Raw genomic sequence first — 23,184 nt, forward strand, 5'->3', positions numbered from 1 at the left:
TGTGTTGGCGGGTTCTTCTCACACAGCTCCCTTTTCTTTCTCTCTCCACCCATCAGGCGGCCGCTCAGCATCTGTGTGTGTGCGGATCAGAGTTAAGCCCAGTGCGAGAAACATCAGCAGGCTGAGCGCCGCTGTCAACCACCGGCTCCGGTACACCGGACCACTGACTCGAAAAGTTGACTTAATTTCTGTCTCCAGCATTCAGTCTGTAGCAGGTTCAGGTAAGTGCCTGGTTGGATTTGTTGTTGTTGTTTGATATCTAGTAAATATGTTTCTACATTAAATACTACGGAGTCACCTTTGCCAAGCACTAGCCTATTACAGACTTGATCTGAGCCAGACACGCGCACTGTGCGTGTTTAGGGATTGAAAATAGATTTGTTTTATATCATTCAATTGTTCTCCAAGCTTGTATGACCACTTGTCCTTGTTATGGATACCAGTATATTTAAAAACAGAATGAAATTACACTTAAAAAGTGTACATACTGTAGACGATAATCTGTTTGGTGACATTTTAAGGATATGTACACTCAGTCAGCTGAGTGTTGCATAGGCTATGGAAATACATTCGCAAAAAAGGCCATTTAGATGGATGTTGTGCAATCAGAAAATCGGTTTGGTGACATTTTTACGGATAGCCATCTAAGAAATTCGCTGCATTTTGAACTTAGGTAGCCTATAGACATTCAAAATATGCTGTGAAAATAAATTTGAATAAAAAGGCCATTTAGATGGCAAACACGTGTAAATATAGGCTAGCTATTATTAATAACATTTTCACAACATTTTTTTTTTATTATTATTTTGGTGTACATTTTAGTTATTGTGTCAAATTAATAATAGGTTCTGCATGGTTAGCTTGCCTATGTAAACACTTAACATAATATTCTGTATTTGTCATTAGCAGCTTATATTGGTCGAGAACTATTGAAAATGTGTAACGCATGTAAACATCTAAACGTGTCCTGTCATTCAATGTTTCTCCGGGCTGAGAGAATGGATGTCTATATAAATCAGTCAATGCTGGCCTCGATTCTCCATCGACCCAAATTCATAGATTGGCTCAAATTAATTGGCAGGTCGATGCATTGGCAGCTTCTCTCACTGTCTCCCTCTTGACATGCTGTCAGTCATAACAGACCCGCAGTGCGCGTGCTATTTTTACTTCTGTGTACAGGAAACCGCGCGGCGCGATGACAATAGACTGTCTTTGAACCGTCGGTCCATTAATATTACGAAGGGGTCAGGGCAGTCCGTGTTATCTCTCCAGTCCTGACGTCAGCGAGTGTAATTGAAAACACTCTGCCGGTCGCTGTACGGTGCGCTGCACCAGATGAATGAAATTCCCGGAATGTATACGCTAGGCACCTGCCTGTTAGTCGCCGCTGTTTCGTACTGGTACAGCAGCGAGCTTCTGACAGCGCTCCATCTGTTTATTTCAGACGCAGCCCTCGGAGGGGACATGCCGGAACCCGAGGGGACTCGTCGGTCACCACAAGGTGTCCCTTACACCGACCTGCCGCACATCGTCAACGCCGACGGACTGCACTTGTTCTGCCGTTACTGGGAGCCCGACAGTCCGCCTAAGTAAGTGCGAGACATGACAAAACAGACACAGAAGATTAGGTCAGGCCTCTTGGGACAAGGCGAATGATCCTTCCGTTACAGTCTCCGGTAGAGCAGGACGACAGGCTGCGAAACGTTTACGGAGGTTTCCTAACGGAGCTTATTTTTAACCCACTTCCAAGAGCCCGCATTTCCATTCCAGCACCTCTACAGTTACTTTAAAAAGCTACACGCATTCTTCAAATAGGCTATAACAGTGCTGGTTTATATTGCAGTAACCGTTAACATTTGGTTGATCTACGGTTTTCCGCAGAACTTATCTTTTATCACAACACAGCCCACTCACGTGATGCTGTGATGTGAAGTTGGAGAGTAAGGGAAATAGACGAAGGAAGTAACTAGTTAATTCCTGTTTTTAATACGGAGAGAGAGAGAGAGACAATATATATATATATATATATATATATATGCTCTCACAAATAAACTAACATTCCCCTAACATTATTCTATCGTTATTTTAACGTTCCATAACGTTATTCTAATGTTCTACTAACCATAACGTTCTAATGTTCTAATCACGTTATTCTGTTATTCTAACGTTCCCTAACGTTACTCTAACGTTACCAGAATGTTATTCTAACGTTAATCTATCTAACATTATTCTAACATTCCCAGAAGGTTATTCTAACGCTATTTTAATGTTCCCATAATGTTATTTTAACCCTTTCACATGTTTAACAAAGGGTTATGACACTTACACGTTTTGTCTATCAAGATAATCTTTACAAGTTAACACAACATTTATACATTTTGAAGCCTAAATAAAGTAATCAGATATAAAAAGCTAACAGTAGGCTATAAACGGACTACAGCACACCATGGTCGCGGATCAACTTCACCACCACCAAGCTTCCTCAAACTTTATTTAAAAAACAACTTTATTTAAAAACATGCTCGCTGATTATGATCTGCGCTGTGTATGAATACTTATCCACTTTTTCATGACAAATGCTGTCCAAATGTCCTGTTTGTCATGATGACGTCTAAAGTCCCCGCCAATGGAATTAGTCCCTTTTTGCAATTTGTTAGCAACCGCCGTTTTTAAGACACAATAAAGGTTTTAAAAAAATCACAAGCGGGTTATAACTGGTGTGTTTTATGTCATAGATCAAAACGTGAAAATATTTAGAGGCTTTGTTAACCACAGACCTTATTTTAGGCGATTTAGCAAAAACCCACCCATAGACTTAAGGGCGATGGGACCTGTGAATAGAGATACAATGTTTAGATGAGATCTTTCTATCCCCCCCACTTAAGTCATAACAAAATAAAAAATTTTTTTTAATTAATTAATTTATTTTTATGTATTATCTGTTTACTTTGTCAATACTCTATGTCCCTCGTACCAAGTCATTTGTTCTTTTAATTGTTAAATTCAACTTTCAATATATGTTGTTGGTTTGAATGTTAATTGTTGTTACTTGAAAATTTAATAAAAAAAAAAAGGCGATGGAACCGGAAGTCCTAAAATGCTAACTCATTTCCAGGTTTTGCCTACAAAAACACGTCATCCCTGAGGTACTCTATTTAGAACATATCACTTTATTGTTTCCATGGTGACGCGTCATCGCTTGTCACGTAACACATTGCAGCGCTGTATGACTGGTGGTCTGCTTTTATTTCATTTTTCCTTTTTATTCAAAATATTCACAAATTTGTCAACTATAGCATGAAATATCTGATATTCCGATTGTCAAATATGTGCAAGTGCATGTGTTTTGCCGTTAAAACACCTTTATAATGATCGCGTTAGTTGAGCTATATGCGCGATGGGCGCCGCCATGTTAGTTCGCTCCGCACAGAGGATCGGATCTGCTGGATTTACAACATGTGAATTCATCCACTTCTCCCGAAATACATGAAAGTAAGTGAGTCGGTGAACTGGGGAAGAATAGAGTAAACTTTAAAGTTACTTACACAATGTGTATCTGATATGAATAAAATGTGTCGTCTAATTATAATGGAAAGGATTGTTATTGCCGCTTCTATAGACATCAGTGTGTATTTTACAAACTCTAAATGTATTGTTTTGCTAATACTCATGTGTATTTAAATGTCTGAAACCTAAAATAAACATTACGTGGTTGAAAACACTGCATATTTGAGATATGAAAAGCGCTGAGTGCGTCCAGCTCTGGCTTGGTGCCAGCCACAGTGCGCAAGCACATTTGAATTTGGCAGTTGATCACGTGATGCGCTGAACGTTCTAATCACACCGGTGTGATCGTACGCCCCAGGGACCAGCCAAGACTGATCACACCGGTGTGATCGTACGCGTCAAATGGTTAATGTTCCCATAACGTTATTCTAATGTTCCCAGAACGTTATTCTAATGTTAATCTAACGTTATTTTAACGTTCCCATAACATTATTTTAATGTTCCACTAACGTTATTCTGTTTTTCTAACGTTCCCCTAACATTATTTTAATGTTAATAGAACGTTAGTTTTTTTGTTTGTAGAACTTTTTCTAACATTATTTTAACGTTCCTGTTATTCTAACGTTCTCCTTACATTATACTAACATTCCCTTAACATTATTTTAATGTTCCCATAACGTTATTCTAACGTTCCCAGAATGTTATTCTAACATTCCCCTAACCTTATTCTATCATTATTTTAACATTCCCATAACATTATTCTAATGTTCTACTAACGTTATTCTAATGTTCCCATAACGTTATTCTAATGTTCTACCAACCCATAACGTTATTCTAATGTTCTACTAACGTTATTCTAATGTTCTAACGTTATTCTATTGTTATTCTAACGTTCCCTAACGTTACTCTAACGTTCCCAGAAAGTTTTTCTAGCGTTATTTTAACGTTCCTGTAATGTTATTCTAACATTCTCCTAACATTATACTAACATTCCCTTAACATTATTTTAACGTTATTTTAATGTTCCCATAACGTTATTCTAATGTTCCCAGAATGTTATTCTAACATCACCCTAACATTATTCTAACGTTATTTTAACGTTCTCATAACGTTATTCTAATGCTCTACTAACCCATAACGTTGTTCTAATGTTCTAATCACGTTATTCTAATGTTATTCTAATGTTCCCATAATGTTATTCTAACGTTCCCAGAACATTATTCTAACGTTAATCTATTATTTTTTAACGTTCCCATAATGTTATTCTAATGTTCCCCTAACATTATTTTAATGTTCCCAGAATGTTATTTTAATGTTCCCATAACGTTATTTTAAAGTTCCACTAATGTTATTGTAATGTTCCCCTAACGTTATTCTACCATTATTCTAATGTTATTGTAATGTTAGAATAACGTTATGGGAACGTTAGAATAATGTTAAAATAACGTTAGAATAACGTTAGAATAATGTTAAAATAACGTTAGAATAACGTTAGAATAATGTTAAAATAACGTTAGAATAACATTCTGGGAACGTTAGAATGACATTATGGGAACGTTAGAATAACGTTAGTAGAACTTTAAAATGACGTTAGTAGAACTTTAAAATGACGTTATGGGAACGTTAAAATAACATTAGATTAACGTTAGAATAACATAACGTTCCCCTAACATTATTCTAACGTTCCCAGAACGTTATTCTTACGTTATTTTAATCTTAATCTAACCTTATTTTAATGTTCCCATAACATTATTTTAATGTTCCCATAACGTTATTTTAAAGTTCCACTAATGTTATTGTAATGTTCCCCTAATGTTATTCTACCATTATTCTAACGTTATTGTAGCGTTAGAATAACGTTATGGGAACTTTAGTATAACATTATGGGAACATTAAAATAACGTTATGGGAACGTTAAAATAACGTTAGAATAACGGTAGAATAACGTTAGGGGAACGTTAGAATAACGTTAGTAGAACTTTAAAATGACATTATGGGAACGTTAGAATGATGTTCTGGAACGTTAAAATAACGTTAGATTAATGTTAAAATAATGTTAGAATAACGTTAAAATAATGTAAGAATAACGTTCTGGGAACATGAGAATAACGTTCTGGGAACGTTAGAATAACGTTCTGGGAACGTTAGAATAACATTAGTAGAACTTTAAAATGACTTTATGGGAACATTAAAATAATGTTAGATTAACGTTAGAATAACGTTATGGAAACGTTAAAATAACGTTAGAATAACATTAAGGGGACCTTAAAATAATGTTATGGGAATGATAAAATAACGTTAGAATAACTTTCTGGTAACGTTCACATAACGTTATTCTAACGGTCCCATAATGTTATTCTAACGTTCCCAGAACGTTAATCTAACATTATTTTAATGTTCCCATAAAGTCATTTTAAAGTTCTACTAATGTTATTCTAACGTTCCCAGAACGTTATTCTCACGTTCCCAGAACATTATTCTTACATTATTTTAACATTATTTTAACATTAATCTAACGTTATTTTAAAGTTCTACTAACGTTATTCTAACGTTCCCTTAACATTATTCTACCGTTCCCCTAACGTTATTCTAACGTTATTTTAAAATAATGTTATTCTAACGTTAATCTAATGTTATTTTAACATTAGATTAATAATCTAAGATTTAGATTAATAATCTAATGTTATTTTTCCCGTATTCTAACATTATTTTAATGTTAATGTAACGTTGCCAGAACGAGAATTCTAACGTTATTTTAACATTCCCATAAACATTATTTTAAAGTTCTACTAACGTTATTAACGTTAGTTTAACCTTCCCATAACATTATTTTAATGTTCTACTAACTTTATTCTAACGTTCCCCTAACGTTATTCTACCGTTAATCTAACGTTATTCTAACGTTAGAATAACTCCGATATCATTACCCAGCTGCATGTTAGTAATCATCCAACACATTGATAGTATAATAAGCAGTATGGAAAGTGAACATATGGAGTTCTATAATCAGTATTTTACAAACCATCTCTTGTTTTTATTTATTGTTTAATTAATAAAAATAATGTGAGCATATCAACCATCATATGGAAGATTAAATAAGTTTAAATTTGTCCATTAATGGGTTAGGATTTATTATATTTCACGGGGTAACCAGATTTTACATTTCTTTAGCACCAAATAACAATGAATTCAACACAATCTATGGTTTTTAAAATATGAAATTTATTTACAGACATTAAGAAATGAATAAACAATTATTTGACTTAAAGTAGAATATCAGTACATTTATTTCTTAACACTGAATTGTACAGTTTAGTGGGGCATGCTACTTTTGGTCCCTAAACAAAAACTTCTCGATTAACATCAATAAGGTTGTCAAATCTATCCGAAATCATATTTACTCTCACATCTATATTAATTATAAGTATTTATTCAATATTCATTGAATAATTTATCTGATCATTATAACGCATTGTGATTGATCTCATTTCAACATAAATGCTGTAATCAGCTAATTTCAGAGCTCTGTATAGGTCATTAAACAAAAACATCTGCACTGTTTTTAATTGGAAGGTTTTTACATGGTTAGTAAATAATAACCTAAAAATAACCATTAGGGAATGTTCTGTATAAGTTATTTTTAGGTTATTTAAAAATAACTATACTGCAACCTTCTGGGAACGTTATTTTATGGTTACAAAAAATAAAACCTAAAAAGAACATTCCCAGAACATTATTATTTGGTTATCAAAAACAAAAATAACCAAATTGGAACCAAATACTAACAATGTTTTTATTAAAACTAAAATTTATGACAAAAAATGCTGTTGCAAATGCATCTTTAACTGTGTTGTCATATGAACAATTATGTTTCTGATTTAAGATTGCACTTAAACAGTGGAAATAATGATAACTCGTCTTGCAATTTGTGAGTTAAATCTGTGAATTCAGAATGTCAGAATTCTCAGTATTCATAAAACAATAGGCACAAAGTACCCAGATGACTTAATACTTCTGGCAAAATTCTGAAGTCTGCATCTTGTGAACACTTTACTATCCCATGAGGCCACAGGAGAGAATGACAGTGTTGTGAATGACAGTGTAGCGACACAACTGACACTGCACTGAAGGTCACATGTCAGCATGAGGAATGTAGTATGTCTAGATTACATTCATCCTATGGAACATACTTTTTACTTGTCACAAATCAAGTACTTATTCAAAAGAAGTACCTACTCAGAAAGATGTGATTTTGGAAGCAGCCTGAGTATTTTTTGAATGAATCAGTACAAGAATAGGCTCATACAAGTCATTTACACATGAACTGGGCTAGATTGGTTGCTCTGTATCCCACTGAAAAATGAACAGCACATTGGAGAAATAACATAGAAAATGATGTAAATTGATGTGAAATGAAGACAAAGAAAAAGCTGTCTTATTTTACATATTCAGTCTGCTCCTCATGGGCACTGCCCTGTTGAAATCACATGTCATGTGTTTGACAGACTTGTTAATAATAATATGTTTACTTTATTGAGAATTTATATCATACAGGCAGTGCCTGTTTTCACTCACATGGTTTTCAAGTGATGTAAAACCAGTTTCTCATAAACACTGTCTTGTTAAATGACTATACTGTCCTGAAGTACTCCTCTGGTTAAAGTGAAAGAGAAAGGGGCCCACTCAGTATCTATGCGGTGAATGGAAAGGAAATGTCTTGGTTTCCATGCAGAATTTGAGTAAAAGCCCCTGCTCATGGCCCCTTTATGACCACTTATAGACACACACACTCTCACAGTACAGATCTGCTACAGTACACTTTTGTACTATAGTGTCATCAGCTGTGGTTCTTCTGAGTAATCATAAAATAGGTCATATTTTAGAGCATGTGGATTTGTCAGATGATGCCTCCATAAATCTAACTGCACACAGGCAGTTGTATGTTTATGTGGGTGTCATGATTATGTCAAACAGGTCAAACTCTCTTTGACTATTGTTATAGAGTTCTTGTTTTGCCATCAGCTATTTACCCTGAAGTGGCCGTAGTGTGGCCCAGGGGAGCATGCCGTTACCATAGTTACCACCTCTTTCCCTCTCTCATACTAATTTGATCTCTAATGCTTGTGTGAGTGTATATGACAAGAGAGTGTGTGTATCTGTACATGTTCATGTGGATTTAAATTAAGAATGAATTGGTAAACCACAAACCATGTGATCTTCAGTTTAATGTTATAAAACCCCAACTATTTAGTTGGAATGTGGAAACTGCAGCATTTCCCGTGTGACTGAATGTGAACGTCAAGCTAATGAAGTCATCAGGCATGCTTATATCAAACATCTAAAGGAGACTCTCAGGATCTCCTCTAGTGCTGCACTCTGTCTTCTGTTTATGGTGAAATATTTAGCCTGTTTGATCGCTTGAAGGTTCTGTGTTTATGTTTACTAGCTTTTTAGAAACATCTCAGCTAAGGGCTGTGCAGCATGGAAAAAATGAACTATGCGTCATGCTACATTAAACTGATCCAATATATGTTTTTTTTTTTTATGTAACTGCATCCAAATTAGGTCAAATAAACCAAATTTGAATCCTACCGGACAAGATAATGTTTAAATTAGATGCTGCTCTTGCTCTTTATATAGTCTATTTCAGCGGTTTTCAAACTTTTTGATGCCAATAACACTGAGTAAAATATATAAATCTTAATCTAAAAGTATTATTATTACATTTACATTTATGTATTTATCAGACACTTTTATCTAAAGTGACTTACAAAAGAAGAACAAAATCAATTTGTTGAAGAGCCAAAAATATTCATAATATACAATGCCAGGTTTATTTGACAACTATGTTAGGAAGCAAGCTAGAGAAAAGACTAAATTGTCCCTTTCACAGAGCTAAATTCAGGTTATTTGTGTGTGTGTGTGTGTGTGTGTGTGCTGTCAATACAGTAAAATTAATCGTCATAATTAATTCAATTGTAATACTATCAAATTTGGTAAATCTGATTAAATGAAAACATCTTTAGGTTAACATATTTAATTAATATCTTAAATGAGCATTTTATCATTGACAGCCCTAAAAGTAGGCTAAAAAAATTCCTCTCAAAATTGTTGTGGACCTTCTAGCACTCGCATATGCACCCGGTGACATCTCCACCAAACCAACCTTTGAAAGTAAACATGAACATATAAGGTTGTCTTTTGGCATGACAGACGTAAGCAGCTGAAGCTACGATCTGTTTACAATGAATTCAATGGTTGATTTATTATTTAGAAAGTCCAGACATCATCTCACACTGTCCCTTTACAGTCATGTACATGCACATGTCCAGTGCTGATGCCGCCAGATGCAACCAGAGAAACAGGAAGTGGGTGAAAGTTGAAAGGACCACAGTAGCTCATTGTATGACCCCTCTAATGATTGACAGATCACTCAATAGATAATCTGGGCATTGAACCCATGCAAAGTGAAGTGAAACACACTCATACACAGTCCGATAAATTGGGTCATGCCGGTCAGCGTGTTTCATTCTCTAGTGTCTAAAGGCATTTGGAGAAGAATTCCTCTACCAAACATAGATATTTATACAGCTGTTAGTGCAATGTCAAAAGACACACACAAATTCGGCCTTCACAAACTTAGCCAAAACTGTACGGGCACACAAAATTTCATTATCTCTACTCTACCCTTGATGTTTGTTGCTTTGTAGTTTAATTTCTTTATAGATCTGTTTTGGAATTCCAAAGACGTGCACAAACAGTAGTCTCTCTGTTTGCCTCGCAAACTCCATTCCCAGGGTTCAAGGACTAAAGCTTTTTAATCTGAAGATGATCATGACAACAAACACTCTCACAAACATTTCCTTTTTATCTTACATCAGCAGTTCTTAGATTGTGAGGGTTTATTTTTAGTAAATGCATTTCTGTGTATGACTGGGAAATGAATAGAAAGATTAGCAGATTCTGCAAAAAGAAGTAAATCTACACACTCTCAGTCCTCATGTGACCATGTGAACCCATTATACATTTACAAAGACTCTTTTTGTTACTGATTAGAGGCTGCATTGAGGTCATAACAAATCTGCAATAGTTTGGGCTTAAAGGGTTGGTTCACCCAAAAATGAAAATTCTGTCATTAATTACTCACCCTCATGTCGTTCCAAACCCATAAGACTCGTTCATCTTCGGAACACAAATAAAGATTTCTGTCCCTCCATAGATGGTTACGCAACTGAAACTTTGACACTTAATGACAGAATTTTCATTATTGGGTGAACTATCCCTTTAATAAATCTAGATTCCCCATCTCTCTCCCTCCTTCATCTCTTTCTGCCTTTTTTATTAGTGTGTAAGCTACTAATGAGTGCATCTTGTTATTCTGGTGTGAGACTGTTAGGATGTGTCTGTATTTCAGTGTTGCGAACTGAATAATACCACTAATGACTTTCGCTTTCATTAACGGTTCTCGCACGTGCGTTTTCCACCGATGCAGACGAAACAACACCCTCTGACAGAGTTTCCTGCACTACTTATTGAGCAGTGTCGTGAGAAAATGGGTCCTCCATCGAAATCGGGTCTCCATTAGGACCCCAATCTCATTGGCTCAAAAAAGTTTTAATGGGTACTCTCTTTAGTGCCTGATTATAATTCCCACAAAATCATGTTATGATATGTTGCTTTAATTACATTATAACAAAGTCGCTTTAAGACAAGTCATTTCACTTGGCGGCCATCTTTGAAACGCCTCTTGGGCATGCAAGTGCAGCTCCTATCTCTTGATTGAATGGGGAAACATCAAATTCTCCAAAGCTGTTTGCCAAGCTTTCGATTAAATTTCATATTTGAAATCACCAATGAAATCTGACAACAACTGTCTCATACATTTTGTTTCTAAACGCTCAAATCATGACAAAAAACAGTATTTTCCAGGATGGATAAAGCTAATGTACATGCGCAGTCCTAAATGCGCCTCTTGTGTTTCCTTTCGGAGACGCGCGTCTGATTGTTTCTACAGGAACCGGAGCTTCTAACGGCCGCTGCAGTGACGCGATGACTTTACCAATTGGCGATTGGCTCTTATTTAGAAGGCGGGACTTATTCCGCCATTTTGCACTTGGCACTTTCTCCCATTCATAGTAATACGAGTGTACGCATCTTGTGTTATTCTATAGTCTTTGATTATAATGACCATTAATGCACTTGCTTATCTGCACTTTCTAATGTTTCAGTTCAATATTTTAAGATCAATGTAATGATGTTCAATTATTTGTTTATAATATTTTTATTATTATTATTATTATTTATTAACAGTTTATCAAATACATTTTTAATTTTTTTATTATGCAATATATAGTAAGCAATCAAATATATATTATAAATCAATGTCATTTGTTTGTACTTACTAGCATACAATTATTAGAGGACAGTTGAGGGAAACCGGTCGATTTCTCATGACAACCCCGTCGCAACAGCGCTACTGAATCTACAACCTGAAACAGACAGAGTGACCATTGTAGCTCAATTACAGAACAAATGACTCTAAGGAGTCGGTTCTTTTTTAGTGAATCAGAAACATTCATAGAAACCAGTGTAGTCTGATTCCCAAAGAAATGACTCAAAGAGAGTCAAGTAAGAGTTCAAACATTGAACTCTGTAAGTCTGTGTAAATGTATTTATTATTAAAGAGTACTAAATAATTGTTAATGAAACTGTTAAGGAAATGGAATTGTTAAGAGGAATCTGAACTGAAACTGTTAAATTCTTTACGATTCCCACTCCAATTCAATAATTTGCATTTTTCCTCCATCAGGGCGCTGGTGTTTGTTGCCCATGGAGCAGGAGAGCACTGTGGGAGATATACTGACATTGCTCGCAGTCTGACCCAGCATGCCATTCTGGTGTTCGCCCATGACCACGGTTAGTGGAAAACTCCTAATGAAACAGCTGAAATCCCTAACACAGATTTGTTGGTTAGCAACGGCGCAGCAGTGTTTTGGGTGGTGTAGGAGGGCGTGCTCTTTATGAGTCTGTGAGAGTGTGGAGTGAAAAATGTATTTACACCCACATTTGATTCCTAGCAATTCATCCACCCTGTTTTCCTGTCATTTATAACAGATGTTGTGGGCATGGACATCCTAGGTTTAGAGTGGGGGATGGAGTTGAGAAATGACAAAAATGAAATGAAACAAGAGAATATAGAAAATAGCAGGTGCTATGTGTACAGAATGTTAAAGAGGTTTTGTGGCAGTGCCATGGTAACTAATGATTCACACAGAGAGACAGCAAGCCACCTTGTGATGAGCAGTTGGGGTTCTGCGAGTGTGTGATTTGACTGTCTGGTGTCTCGGTGTGAGTAATTGGTTCTATTGAAATATAACAAACAGAAACCATTACAGTCAGTCTCTCTCTATCTGTTTCTTACTCTCTTTCTGTTTCTCTCCTCCTCTAACAAGCAGTTTCACCTCTCAGTATATGTATACCACATGCTTTATTCTATTCTATTAATTTGTTTGTTCCATTATTCATTTTATGTTAATTTGGTTGACTAAATGTCATGTCGATTGTGTCCCGAAATTTCCTGAGCTCTTCATTGTGAGCTGTTGGCATAATTTTGTGATTGACAGGCCTCTTTTATCTCCTGTTTAAATAAAGAGCTGATATACAAAGGCACGAGTGAGGGGAAAGATATGTTTAGAGTGTTATTCTCTTTCTCTTTCTGTCTCAGTTGGTCATGGGCAAAGTGAAGGTGAGAGAGTGACTATCAAAAACTTCCAGATTTACATCCGAGACTCCCTTCAGCACATTGACATCATGAAGGGCCGGTACCCCAAGCTGCCTGTCTTCATCATTGGACACTCAATGGTAACATACATTTTGAATCCATTCCCCTATATTTTTCCATGAGCAAACAGAAGTTGTATGCTTTCTTTCTTTTTCTAGCTCATTGCCTCCTTTTTAATGTTCATTAGCATGACAAATAATCCCATATTTTCAATGTACAAGCTGTGGCTGAGCTTATTTAAAAATTCAAGACCAATGCAAAATAAATGAGAAAAGTAATAAAACTATAACAAAAAAGAGCCATAAATTATATAAATAATTGCAAAAATAATAATAATAAAAAAAACAATGAGGGTAAATATATGTTAAGGTGAGAGAAAGAAAACCGCACTTGTATTTCACTATCCAGCAGAAGTTTGCATAGTTAGACATGTTATTGAAATTTTACATATTGTATTGTATTCGTGCGTTCATGCAGCTCGATTTTAGCAGCCATGTTTTTAGCTCTTTTATTTGTTCACATTCTTACAAATGTGCCTCATATTCATATTTACACGTTTCCTAAGTTTATATTAAAATTCTTACCGAAAAGCAGACATCTCAAAACGATGTAAATATTTTTTGTGGAGAAATTTCTATGCAAACATTTAACCCTCTGTTTAATAACTATTCAAAGCCAACTACAACTGTTGATAAAGTTAATGTAAACTATTTTCAACTGTCTGTGACTCATGAGGGCGGAGGCCACAGGAAGACCCGTTTGCTTTGTTACATTTCCCATGTTCAGTGTGTGTTAGACCCAAACTATGGATGATTGAATATGAATAAGAATCCAGCTGGAAGCTTATTTTTGTTTTTACTCAACAGTTCTTATTAATAAAACAGACCAGCTGCATACTCAAGGAGCTTCATGAGCCATGTAGACTAGAAATGTGTCTGGATGTATCTGCACTGTATTTTTTTGAACATCATCACAAAGTTGTGTCATAGTGATGTTTCTGGGATAGTTATATGGTATAAATATCCCATCTCATGGGCATTCTGGTAAAGTGAGAATAAGAAGTTCTTTATCTACTGCTAATACCCATAATGCACCTCTCTTCTGTTCCTTCAGAGCAGATTCTTAATCTAAATAATGAAATATGTTTTTGCTGCTCTCCATCTCACTCTCTTTCCCTGACTTTTATTTAATTCATCCCCTCTTTCTCTCTCATCTACTATCTTATGTAACACCAGACTGTTTGGTCCTTATATAATCACAGCCTTAAGTCTTTAATAGGAAATATGGAAAATTATGTTTTCACACAGTGCTTCCTATAATAAAATTTACAATCTTGTTACACCCAGTCGTGGGATTGTTTGTCCTTGAAATTTTCCTGAGGAACTGAAGCTACTGGCTGAATAAACATTTGCTTTCCTATCACATGTTTACAGATGAAAACGATCAGTGTCACATAATAATGTGTGTGTGTGTGTGTGTGTGTGTGTGTGTGTGTATGTGTGTGTGTGTGTGTGTGTGAAGGAAAGGCACGTACAGATGCAAGCTGTTTCGAGTGTAATTATCTGTGTGTAGGGAGTGTTTGAAACTTTACTCCCAGTTACTCCCAGGGATGCATAAATTCTAATTAAAAAGCAGTTACCTATATAATCAAATCAAAGCAGACCACCTATTTTCTTGATGAACCTTTAGTGTTAGTGTGCATGTGGTTTTGTATGTCTAAACTGAGTGTGTGTTTGGGTTTATATGTCTAGACTGAAAGTGTTTGTGTGTGTGTGCGTAACTTAAAACAGCCCATTATTGGAGGCTCTTAGAAATGTGGTGGGAACTGCTCTTTAATCTCTCCACCTCTTTTGAATTCAGGCCTCTACTCATGAATATTCATAGATAGGTTCATAATAGACGCAAAATGAAGAAAGCAGAGGAGCAGAGCATCAGAAAATTACAAATTAGGGACTTCTCACTCAGATTTACCCATGTGAGGAAAGAAAACGTGTTTATTGTCATATTTTTTCATTCAGTGTATTAACGACAGAATTTGAATGCAGGGGTTTTCGAACATTTTTAATTACAAGGACCCCCAAACATGATGATCAGCTTGTATTTCATAAAAATAAAGGCAGCTATATATTTTCATGTATACAAGACACCAAAAATTAAGCATATTATGGCTTTTAGATTATTTTGATGGCGTATCATTTTATACCAATTTTTAGAGTGCTGTATAAATATTATATAATATATATATTTCTATTTAGAAGTACTAAGTAATCTACAACTAAACTAGTGTAGTTTGACCCAGTTTTCAATAACATGACTGGGTCTGTTTGTTTTACTACAGGGAGGGGCCATTTCCATTCTGACTGCATGTGAGAGGCCGCAGGATTTTGCAGGTGTGGTTCTCATTGCCCCCATGGTTCAAATGAATGCTGAATCTGCCACACCCTTCAAGGTAAAATGTCACTGAACACACCATAGTGACAGCAAATTCTTCTTTCTTCCCAATTGTTTGCCTTTAAGGGGGACCTATTATGCAAAATTCACTTTTGCATGGTGTTTGGATATAAATGTGTGTTGGCAGTGTGTGTATTCAACCACCCTATAATGATAAAAATCCAACCACTCCTTTTTTTTTCATCCCTATAAATCATAAGCAGTGTCTCAGAACAAGCCGTTTCCAGATCCCTGGCAATGTGATGTCACTTTAGCCACAGGCCCCAACCACGAATGTTGACAGACAGTGCCGTTTTAACATAGAACCACCCTGAGTAAGTTCACAGCGAGTTGTACAGTCCGCCATTGCTGCACTGACGAGAATGTCTCCCAAGCGTTTTAGGTGTTCTGTAGCTGGATGGATTAATCCACATAGCTCTCTCCATTTACTCCTGAAATCTGAGCCGTTTTATTAAGTTTATTAAGCACCACCCGAAAAGGCATAAGGTCTTTATATATTTGTTTACTGTTAGTTGTAACGAGTGTTTCTGTGTACTTCGCAATGTATGTTGATGATAATGTAAGGGAGAGAGAGAGCTTATGGATAATATTTCAATGCACACTTGCACTGTTTTATTAAGCTCTTTCAGTGATTTTCTAGAGTGAAAACAGACGCTTCATATTTTGTGTGATCCACTATACTAATATAGTGGATAAAACCAAGAAGACAATATAAGTTATAACCGTAATTAAACTAAACAGCAGCTCATTTGCATTCAAAGGGCACACACTGAAACGGTGCATTTTTGCTCACCCCCAAAAAGTGGCAATTTTAACATCCTATAAAAAAATCTGTGGGGTATTTTGAGCTAAAACTTCACATACACACATTGGGGACATCAGAGACTTATTTTACATCTTGTAAAAAGGGGCATAATAGGTCCCATTTAATATCCATCACAACTGAAACATGAGGCTGTAAATTAGATCTGCTGCCCCCTGCAGTCAGACTGTTAAATGCAATCAAATAACAATAGCTTTCAAATGTCAGCTGTCAAATAACAGCAGTTAAAGCTCAGTGCTTTCATCAATCAATCTCTGCCTCTCTGTATTTGCATTTGTATTTGCATGTTTTTAGTGCATGTATGAAATTAGTTCTCATCACATTTCAACTATGAACAAACTATAAACATGTTCCAGTTGCATGTTACCAACAGAAAGTAGCCTTTGTCTTCATTTTGAAGATTACCTATTGTTTTATCATATAAATATTTTATGAGTGGATTAGGTGTCCAGATACCTTTTTGGGTCACGGTATGTTTATTCAATATGATGTGAACAATGTCATTTTTATTAGCTGTTTCATTTGTAAATGCTGAGAATGTTTCTATGAAGTGTGTAATATAAATATTTAGTAAACTCAGTCATTCAGTGTCTGATGCAACAGAAATGTTACTACTGCTTTTAGATATTCAGGTTTCTAAAGTAAATCGAAAATATCTGTGGTTTCTTGGATTCTTTGCAGGTTTTCCTGGCAAAAATTCTAAACCGTTTGACTCCCAAACTCTCTCTCGGCTCGATCGATTCAAAATTGGTCTCGCGGGATCCCAAACAGGTACAGGAATGTATGCGAAATGTATGCATTTTTCACACTGAGAGTTAGTGTTTGAATTGAGTTAGTGTTGTTGTTATGTTATGTTAGCTTTTGAAACATTGTTCACACAGTAAACCTACGCTTTCAGAGTGAGGCACATACATAGTGATGATAACATATGAACACAATTTTCTTCATAGCTTGGCTCTGGAAAACTGTTACGTTGACAAAAACAGCTGGTACCATTTATTTAGCCATAGTAGACAACATAAACATCTTACAGTCAAATTAATATTTTAATTGTTCACAAATTTGTTTTGTATGGTTTATTGTCAGTGTTGGGGAAAGTTAATTTTAAAAGTAATGCATTACAATATTACTCCCTAAAAAAAGTTATTAATTGCGTTAGTTACGTTTTATGAAAAGTAATGCGTTACATTACATTTGCGTTACTTTTTCTCACCTAGGCTGGGCTTTCTTGTTTGTTTTTTAATAACAACAAAAAAATTATCTATTTTTAGCAAATGTTAAGGCCCTTTCACACCAAAAGTGAAATGAATAAGCCTCAGGCTGAAGGAAATGCATATTTACGCCTGTACAATAGAGGCCGCAGCTCAAACAAACTTTTCAGCTGTGCTGCCATTCTGGGTCACAGAAGAATAGGATACAGGAGAAGGAAGTTCAACACTCTTATTTCTAAATCTAATCTAAAGTCTTTTTTTTTTTTTTTTTTTGCTTATTATTGCTTATATTGGTTGAATTAGATCACTGAAGGTCAGCAGCAAAGACATTGGTTAATAAAGTAGATTAAATACATAAAGTACATGTGTAATTTAATATAGTTCATTATTACAGGTTTGCATAGAATTCTGAGATTGCATTTCACTGTTTTTATTCATTTTGAGGAATACTGAATGTTTTCATGCAAGTGAGATGAGTAAATGCATGTTCGCATTTAGTCTAGAACTACAATAAACCGTCATGTTTACACAGTGCACACAACTTTTCGGCACTTTATTTCTTTCAACATGAACAGGACAGGAGAGCTGTCAATTAATAAATGTGAAAAAGTAAGTAACTTAGATATTTTGTTGTAAATTGTAAAAGTAATACGTTACTTTACTAGTTACTTCAAGGGTATCCAGACTCGGTCCTGGAGGGCCACTGTCCGACAGAGTTTTGCTCCAACCAGCTCCAAAACACCTGCCTGTAAGTTTCTAGTATGCCTAGTTAGACCTTGATTAGCTGGCTCAGGTGTGTTTAATTAGGGTTGGAGCTAAACTCTGCAGGACAGTGGCCCTCCAGGACCAAGTTTGGAAACCCCTGAGTTACTTGAAAAAGTAATCTGATTACGCAACTCAAGTTATTTGTAATGCATTAGCCCCAATACTGTTTATTGTTCCCTGTTTATTGAGTATAATCTTAAGCAATGAGTTAATGCTATTAAGATCATATTTTTAATCCTACATCATCTTTACCTGTCCCTTAGGTGGAGGCATATGACACAGATGAGCTAAATTATCACGGAGGGCTGCGCGTCTCGTTCGGAATGCAGCTAATGGATGCAACGGCTCGCATTGAGAGAGAATTACCCAACATCACGTGGCCCTTCATAATTTTCCATGGCGATGCCGACAAGCTTTGTGACATCAGAGGCTCCCATCTAATGTTTAACGTGGTCAAGAGCACTGATAAAAAACTGAAGGTGAATCAAACGTGCATAAACATTGGCCAGATAAAACGTTCTGTCATCATTTGCTCACCTTTATGTATATCCAAACCTGTATGACTTTCTTTCTTCTGTGGAACACATAAAATGATACTGAAAAATATCTTGGTGTTATGTCACTGACTTTCATTTTATGGACGAAAGCCGCTCCTTTGTCATCATCCTTCAAAATATATTCTTTTGTGCTCCACAGTAGAAAGAAAGTCATACAGGTTTGGAACGACATGAGGGTGAGCAATTGATGCGAGAACTATCTCTTTGAAATACAGAACTAGAGGTTTGACTTGTGATTATGATCTGATCTGTTGTTGTGGCAGTAGATGTTTCGGATGTCACATGATAACCTGATCTAGATGCACATTCTGTACTCATGAAATAAAAACAACACACATCCCCCTTTGCCTTGTGCATTCTAACCGATTCTAACTCACAAATTTGTGTGTTTCTATGATGAACAGGTATATGAAGATGCCTACCATGCCCTGCATCTTGACTTACCTGAGATAGCGGAGTCTGTCTTAAAGGACATGAAAACCTGGATCCTGGAGAGACTCCCCACCCCTGATGGGTCTTAGCTGTCAATCACCGCATGCACACTTGCCTAAGCCCCGCCCTCTATCAAATCTTTTCGCTCTACTGACAAAGAGATTACTGTTTGCACTACATGCCAACAAAACTACCCTCGTTATAATTTACCTAGGTGATGTAAGAGGTCATTAATAAGTGACCTTTGACCTTAAGTTCCAATTAAGCTTTAATATGGCCAGTAAGGGTTCTGTGGGAATTTATATTCCGTCAAACTACAGGGCATGGCTTGTGCGTTCCCATAGCAATCGTCATGAGGAATATAATGTATCCGGTTTCCTCTTGGTGCTGAGCTTTTTTTTGTGTTGCCACAGTAATAGAACACAGCTGCAATTTGCTCTTTGTGATGTCCACTGCTCATTAGAGATGCAGTGCTGCCCCCCGCTGGACAACAGCAGTACTGCATCCTGCTTTGAGTGCAGTTACCAAGGCAACTCAACCATTGCCTATGGCTTGGCAGAAAAACAAACTGAACCTACAGAATGAGAACATGGTAATGCTTTGGGACACTCAGAGAGCAAAATGTCTGCTGGGCAATTTTAAAATTGCACTCGAAGAGATCAATTAGACAATCTCTAACAGACACATCTATGCAGGAGATCCCACAGATACCCACATATACACTATATATAGCCACAATAAGAAATATTAGAAAAGTTTTTTGCTTTTATGAGATTCTTTTTGTGGTTTGACTGTTTCAAACACCTCAGACTGTTCCATTTCTTTAGGCTAAAGGGGAAACTGTCTGTTCTGCAGCAGCATTTACTGAATATGAAACCTATTTGCAGATGATTCTTCCTTATGGGAATTGTAATATCTCATTCCTTTGTTTTTACAAGTGTTACGTTACTGAATTAATATATGTTACCGTTGAGATTATAGTATGTTCACAATAGCTTTTGACCTCATTGTAGGCCTCAGGGTTCTCATGGGGTTTGTAGCTCTAAACAAGATGAAATTGTAAAAGGTCAGTCGTTCACACCAGCTTAACATTTAACGCGACTGTTTTGATTCCGAAAAAGGGGAGTTTTGTTACAGAGATTTGCCTGTTGTCCTCAAAGGCATTTTATCAATGAATGTGGATAAATAAAGGGTTTTTTTTATTACTGAATGTGGCACATTTTCAACAAGCAAAAACTTTCTCTAGCTGAATTTTATAGATTGTCATTGAGCGCTCTGATTAAGATTAATACTACTATACATGACGTGAACAGAACTGGAATGCCCAGCACAAGATTGTAAATAGTGTGCATGTTTGTGTATGGGTTTTGGAGAGACAATATGTAGAGAGAAGCTATATAGTTTGGATGTTTGTTTCACGCGTAAAGTATATTGTCTCTCAGCCATTTGAAATGGATCACATGTACATGAAATGTATGCAACACATCTTATGAGAATTTGTAGAACTAAATCTTTATCAGTGATAACCTTTTGTGACATTGACTGTTTCCATAACTGTTCTAAAATCTTCCTAAGGTGGAAGTGCTAGGAACGCTGTGATTGGAGGAGCGGTTTATATTCTCAAGGACATTATCTTTACATTGGGCAATAATGCAGTATTCATTTGGATTAGATCTGTCCATTTGAGTTGCTTGCCTTTACTGACATCTAAAATCCTCTCCTACAGTTGCACTGTCCTAGTAAATGGCACATTTAATATGAAAAGGGTTCTGAATTCTTGCATAAATGCTGTAATATATTAAATACAGAAATCAAAGCTATAATGTGATTTAAATAATACTTAGTATGAGCAGTTAATAGTCTCTGAATTGTAAATTCTATAAAATAATAAATTTTAAATGCTAAATGATATAAGTGGCTTCTGTGGATTTATTATTTTTCAGAATGATCTGAGCACTCTGGATTTTATTGTCTGAGAAATTCCTTCTATTTGAATTTATTTATTCATTTTATTGGTAACACTTTACAATAAGGTTCATTAGTTAAACATTAGTTAATGTATTAACTAACATGAACTAACCATGAGCAATACATATGTTAATGTATTTACTAATCTTCGTTAACGTTAGTTAATGAAAATACAGTTGTTCATTGTTTGTTCATGTTAGTTCACAGTGCATTAACTAATGTTAACAAGATTTTAATAATGTATCAGTAAATGTTGAAATTAACATAAACAAAGATTAATAAATGCTGTAGAAGTGCAGTTCATTATTAATTCATGTTAACTAATGTAGTTAACTAATGTTAACTAATGAACCTTATTGTAAAGTGTTACCATTTTATTTATGTGTTTGTTTGTTGATTGAGTGATTGCATGTGTGCATTTGATTTCTCATGGACATACAAAGATGGTCCCACCCCAGTGTTGTGCCATGACTTGGTTCATTTGGTCATGAGTTATGATTAAGCCCTTCAGGCTAAGGCACCAAAAATCCCCTTGCACGTAAACAGTCCCTCTTATCCAATACAACAGAGATTTGTGGTTGTGTCTTTTAGATTTGAGTGCCAGAACTAATTACGCCTGGAAAAATAGTTTACATAGTCTCCAGTGAAAATTCACTATAAGGGTCTTTTTTAGTAACCACTCTGATTTGTTCTAGAAAACTGTAATTTGAAGTCATGCATCTATTATTCCAGTGGGCATGTTCCCCTTGGTGCACCTCTGTCCCAGTTTCTCCAAGTCTCTAGGCAACAGGCTTGTGCTTTTACTGTCAGCCTTTAGACTGTCAGAAAAGGCCAGGTGGAATTTATTGACTTTTTCCCAGTGTTTTATATATATATATATATATATATTTAAACGTGTATAAATGTGTTAAACACCTAAAAAGCATGATGAATATTGAATAAACAAACATGCAAGGAACAGAGGATGAGTAGATTTTTGTGAATGACTAACATTCCTCTTTTCTGTGAATTGTAGAGTTCTGCCCTAACACAACACAAGTTCACTTTAAAATGAAAATTACCTCAAGCTTTACTCACTCTCAAGCCATCCTAGGTGTATATGACTTTCTTCTTTCAGATGAACACAATCGGAGTTATATTAATAAATATCCTGACGCATCCAAGCTTTATAATGGCAGTGAATGGGACCAACAAGTATAAAGCTCAAGAAAGTGCATCTATCCAAAGCAAAACGTACTTCCACGGCTTGTGTTCCACAGTGACAGAAGAAGAAAAAAATCGGGTCATGATGCTGAGTAAATAACAGAATGAACAATGCCTTTAAAAAAGGAAATCCTCATGTTACCATGAACTATTTTTACCCGGCAGGGGGCGCAGGGGTACCTCGAGGAAAATAACTGGAGGATTTAAAGGTAGGTTCTGTGTGGCCATGGAAACGGCTTTACCTGCGACCTGAATGGAGACCCGAGAATAGATCGACTGCTCTATATTTACTGACAGGGAACTCCTTCTCAATTGTCAATTGTCAATCTGTGATCATTTTTGCCATGGAGCCCTTCTAGGAATCGACACAGTTAGACTGTAGCTTTGCTTTGTGTTTTCTAAGTAGCCCAAATCAAATAATCAGCTCTTATTTTAGATAACAAAAGTTAATATTTTACGTTTTATGGTTGCATATACAGCGCATTT

At 35.8% G+C, this 23,184-nt stretch overlaps 1 protein-coding gene across 2 annotated transcripts; it reads left to right on the forward strand.

Annotated features, from left to right (window-relative positions):
- Window positions 1-15: 15 nt before the first annotated feature.
- Window positions 16-21,441, forward strand: mgll (monoglyceride lipase). Of its 2 annotated transcripts, XM_051903810.1 has the most exons (8): window positions 16-221; window positions 1,445-1,589; window positions 12,317-12,423; window positions 13,232-13,368; window positions 15,627-15,737; window positions 17,244-17,333; window positions 18,802-19,017; window positions 19,500-21,441. In XM_051903810.1, exons 2-8 carry the CDS (start codon window positions 1,465-1,467, stop codon window positions 19,614-19,616), a joined length of 903 nt encoding a protein of 300 aa, XP_051759770.1. In that variant the 5' UTR covers window positions 16-221; window positions 1,445-1,464; the 3' UTR covers window positions 19,617-21,441. The 2 variants fall into 2 exon arrangements, with proteins under 2 accessions (XP_051759770.1, XP_051759769.1); XM_051903809.1 differs by lacking the exon at window positions 16-221 and having other exon boundaries at window positions 901-1,589.
- Window positions 21,442-23,184: the final 1,743 nt, after the last annotated feature.

Source organism: Ctenopharyngodon idella, chromosome 8 (assembly GCF_019924925.1).
Source record: "Ctenopharyngodon idella isolate HZGC_01 chromosome 8, HZGC01, whole genome shotgun sequence".
Taxonomy (NCBI): Eukaryota; Metazoa; Chordata; class Actinopteri; order Cypriniformes; family Xenocyprididae; genus Ctenopharyngodon; species Ctenopharyngodon idella.

Coding starts and splice junctions, on each gene's coding strand:
- mgll (XM_051903809.1), top strand. CDS start 1,336: ATGAATGAAATTCCCGGAATGTATACGCTAGGCACCTGCCTGTTAGTC. Junction 12,424..13,231: donor GGTGTTCGCCCATGACCACG/GTTAGTGGAAAA, acceptor TTTCTGTCTCAG/TTGGTCATGGGCAAAGTGAA. Junction 19,018..19,499: donor GCACTGATAAAAAACTGAAG/GTGAATCAAACG, acceptor TATGATGAACAG/GTATATGAAGATGCCTACCA.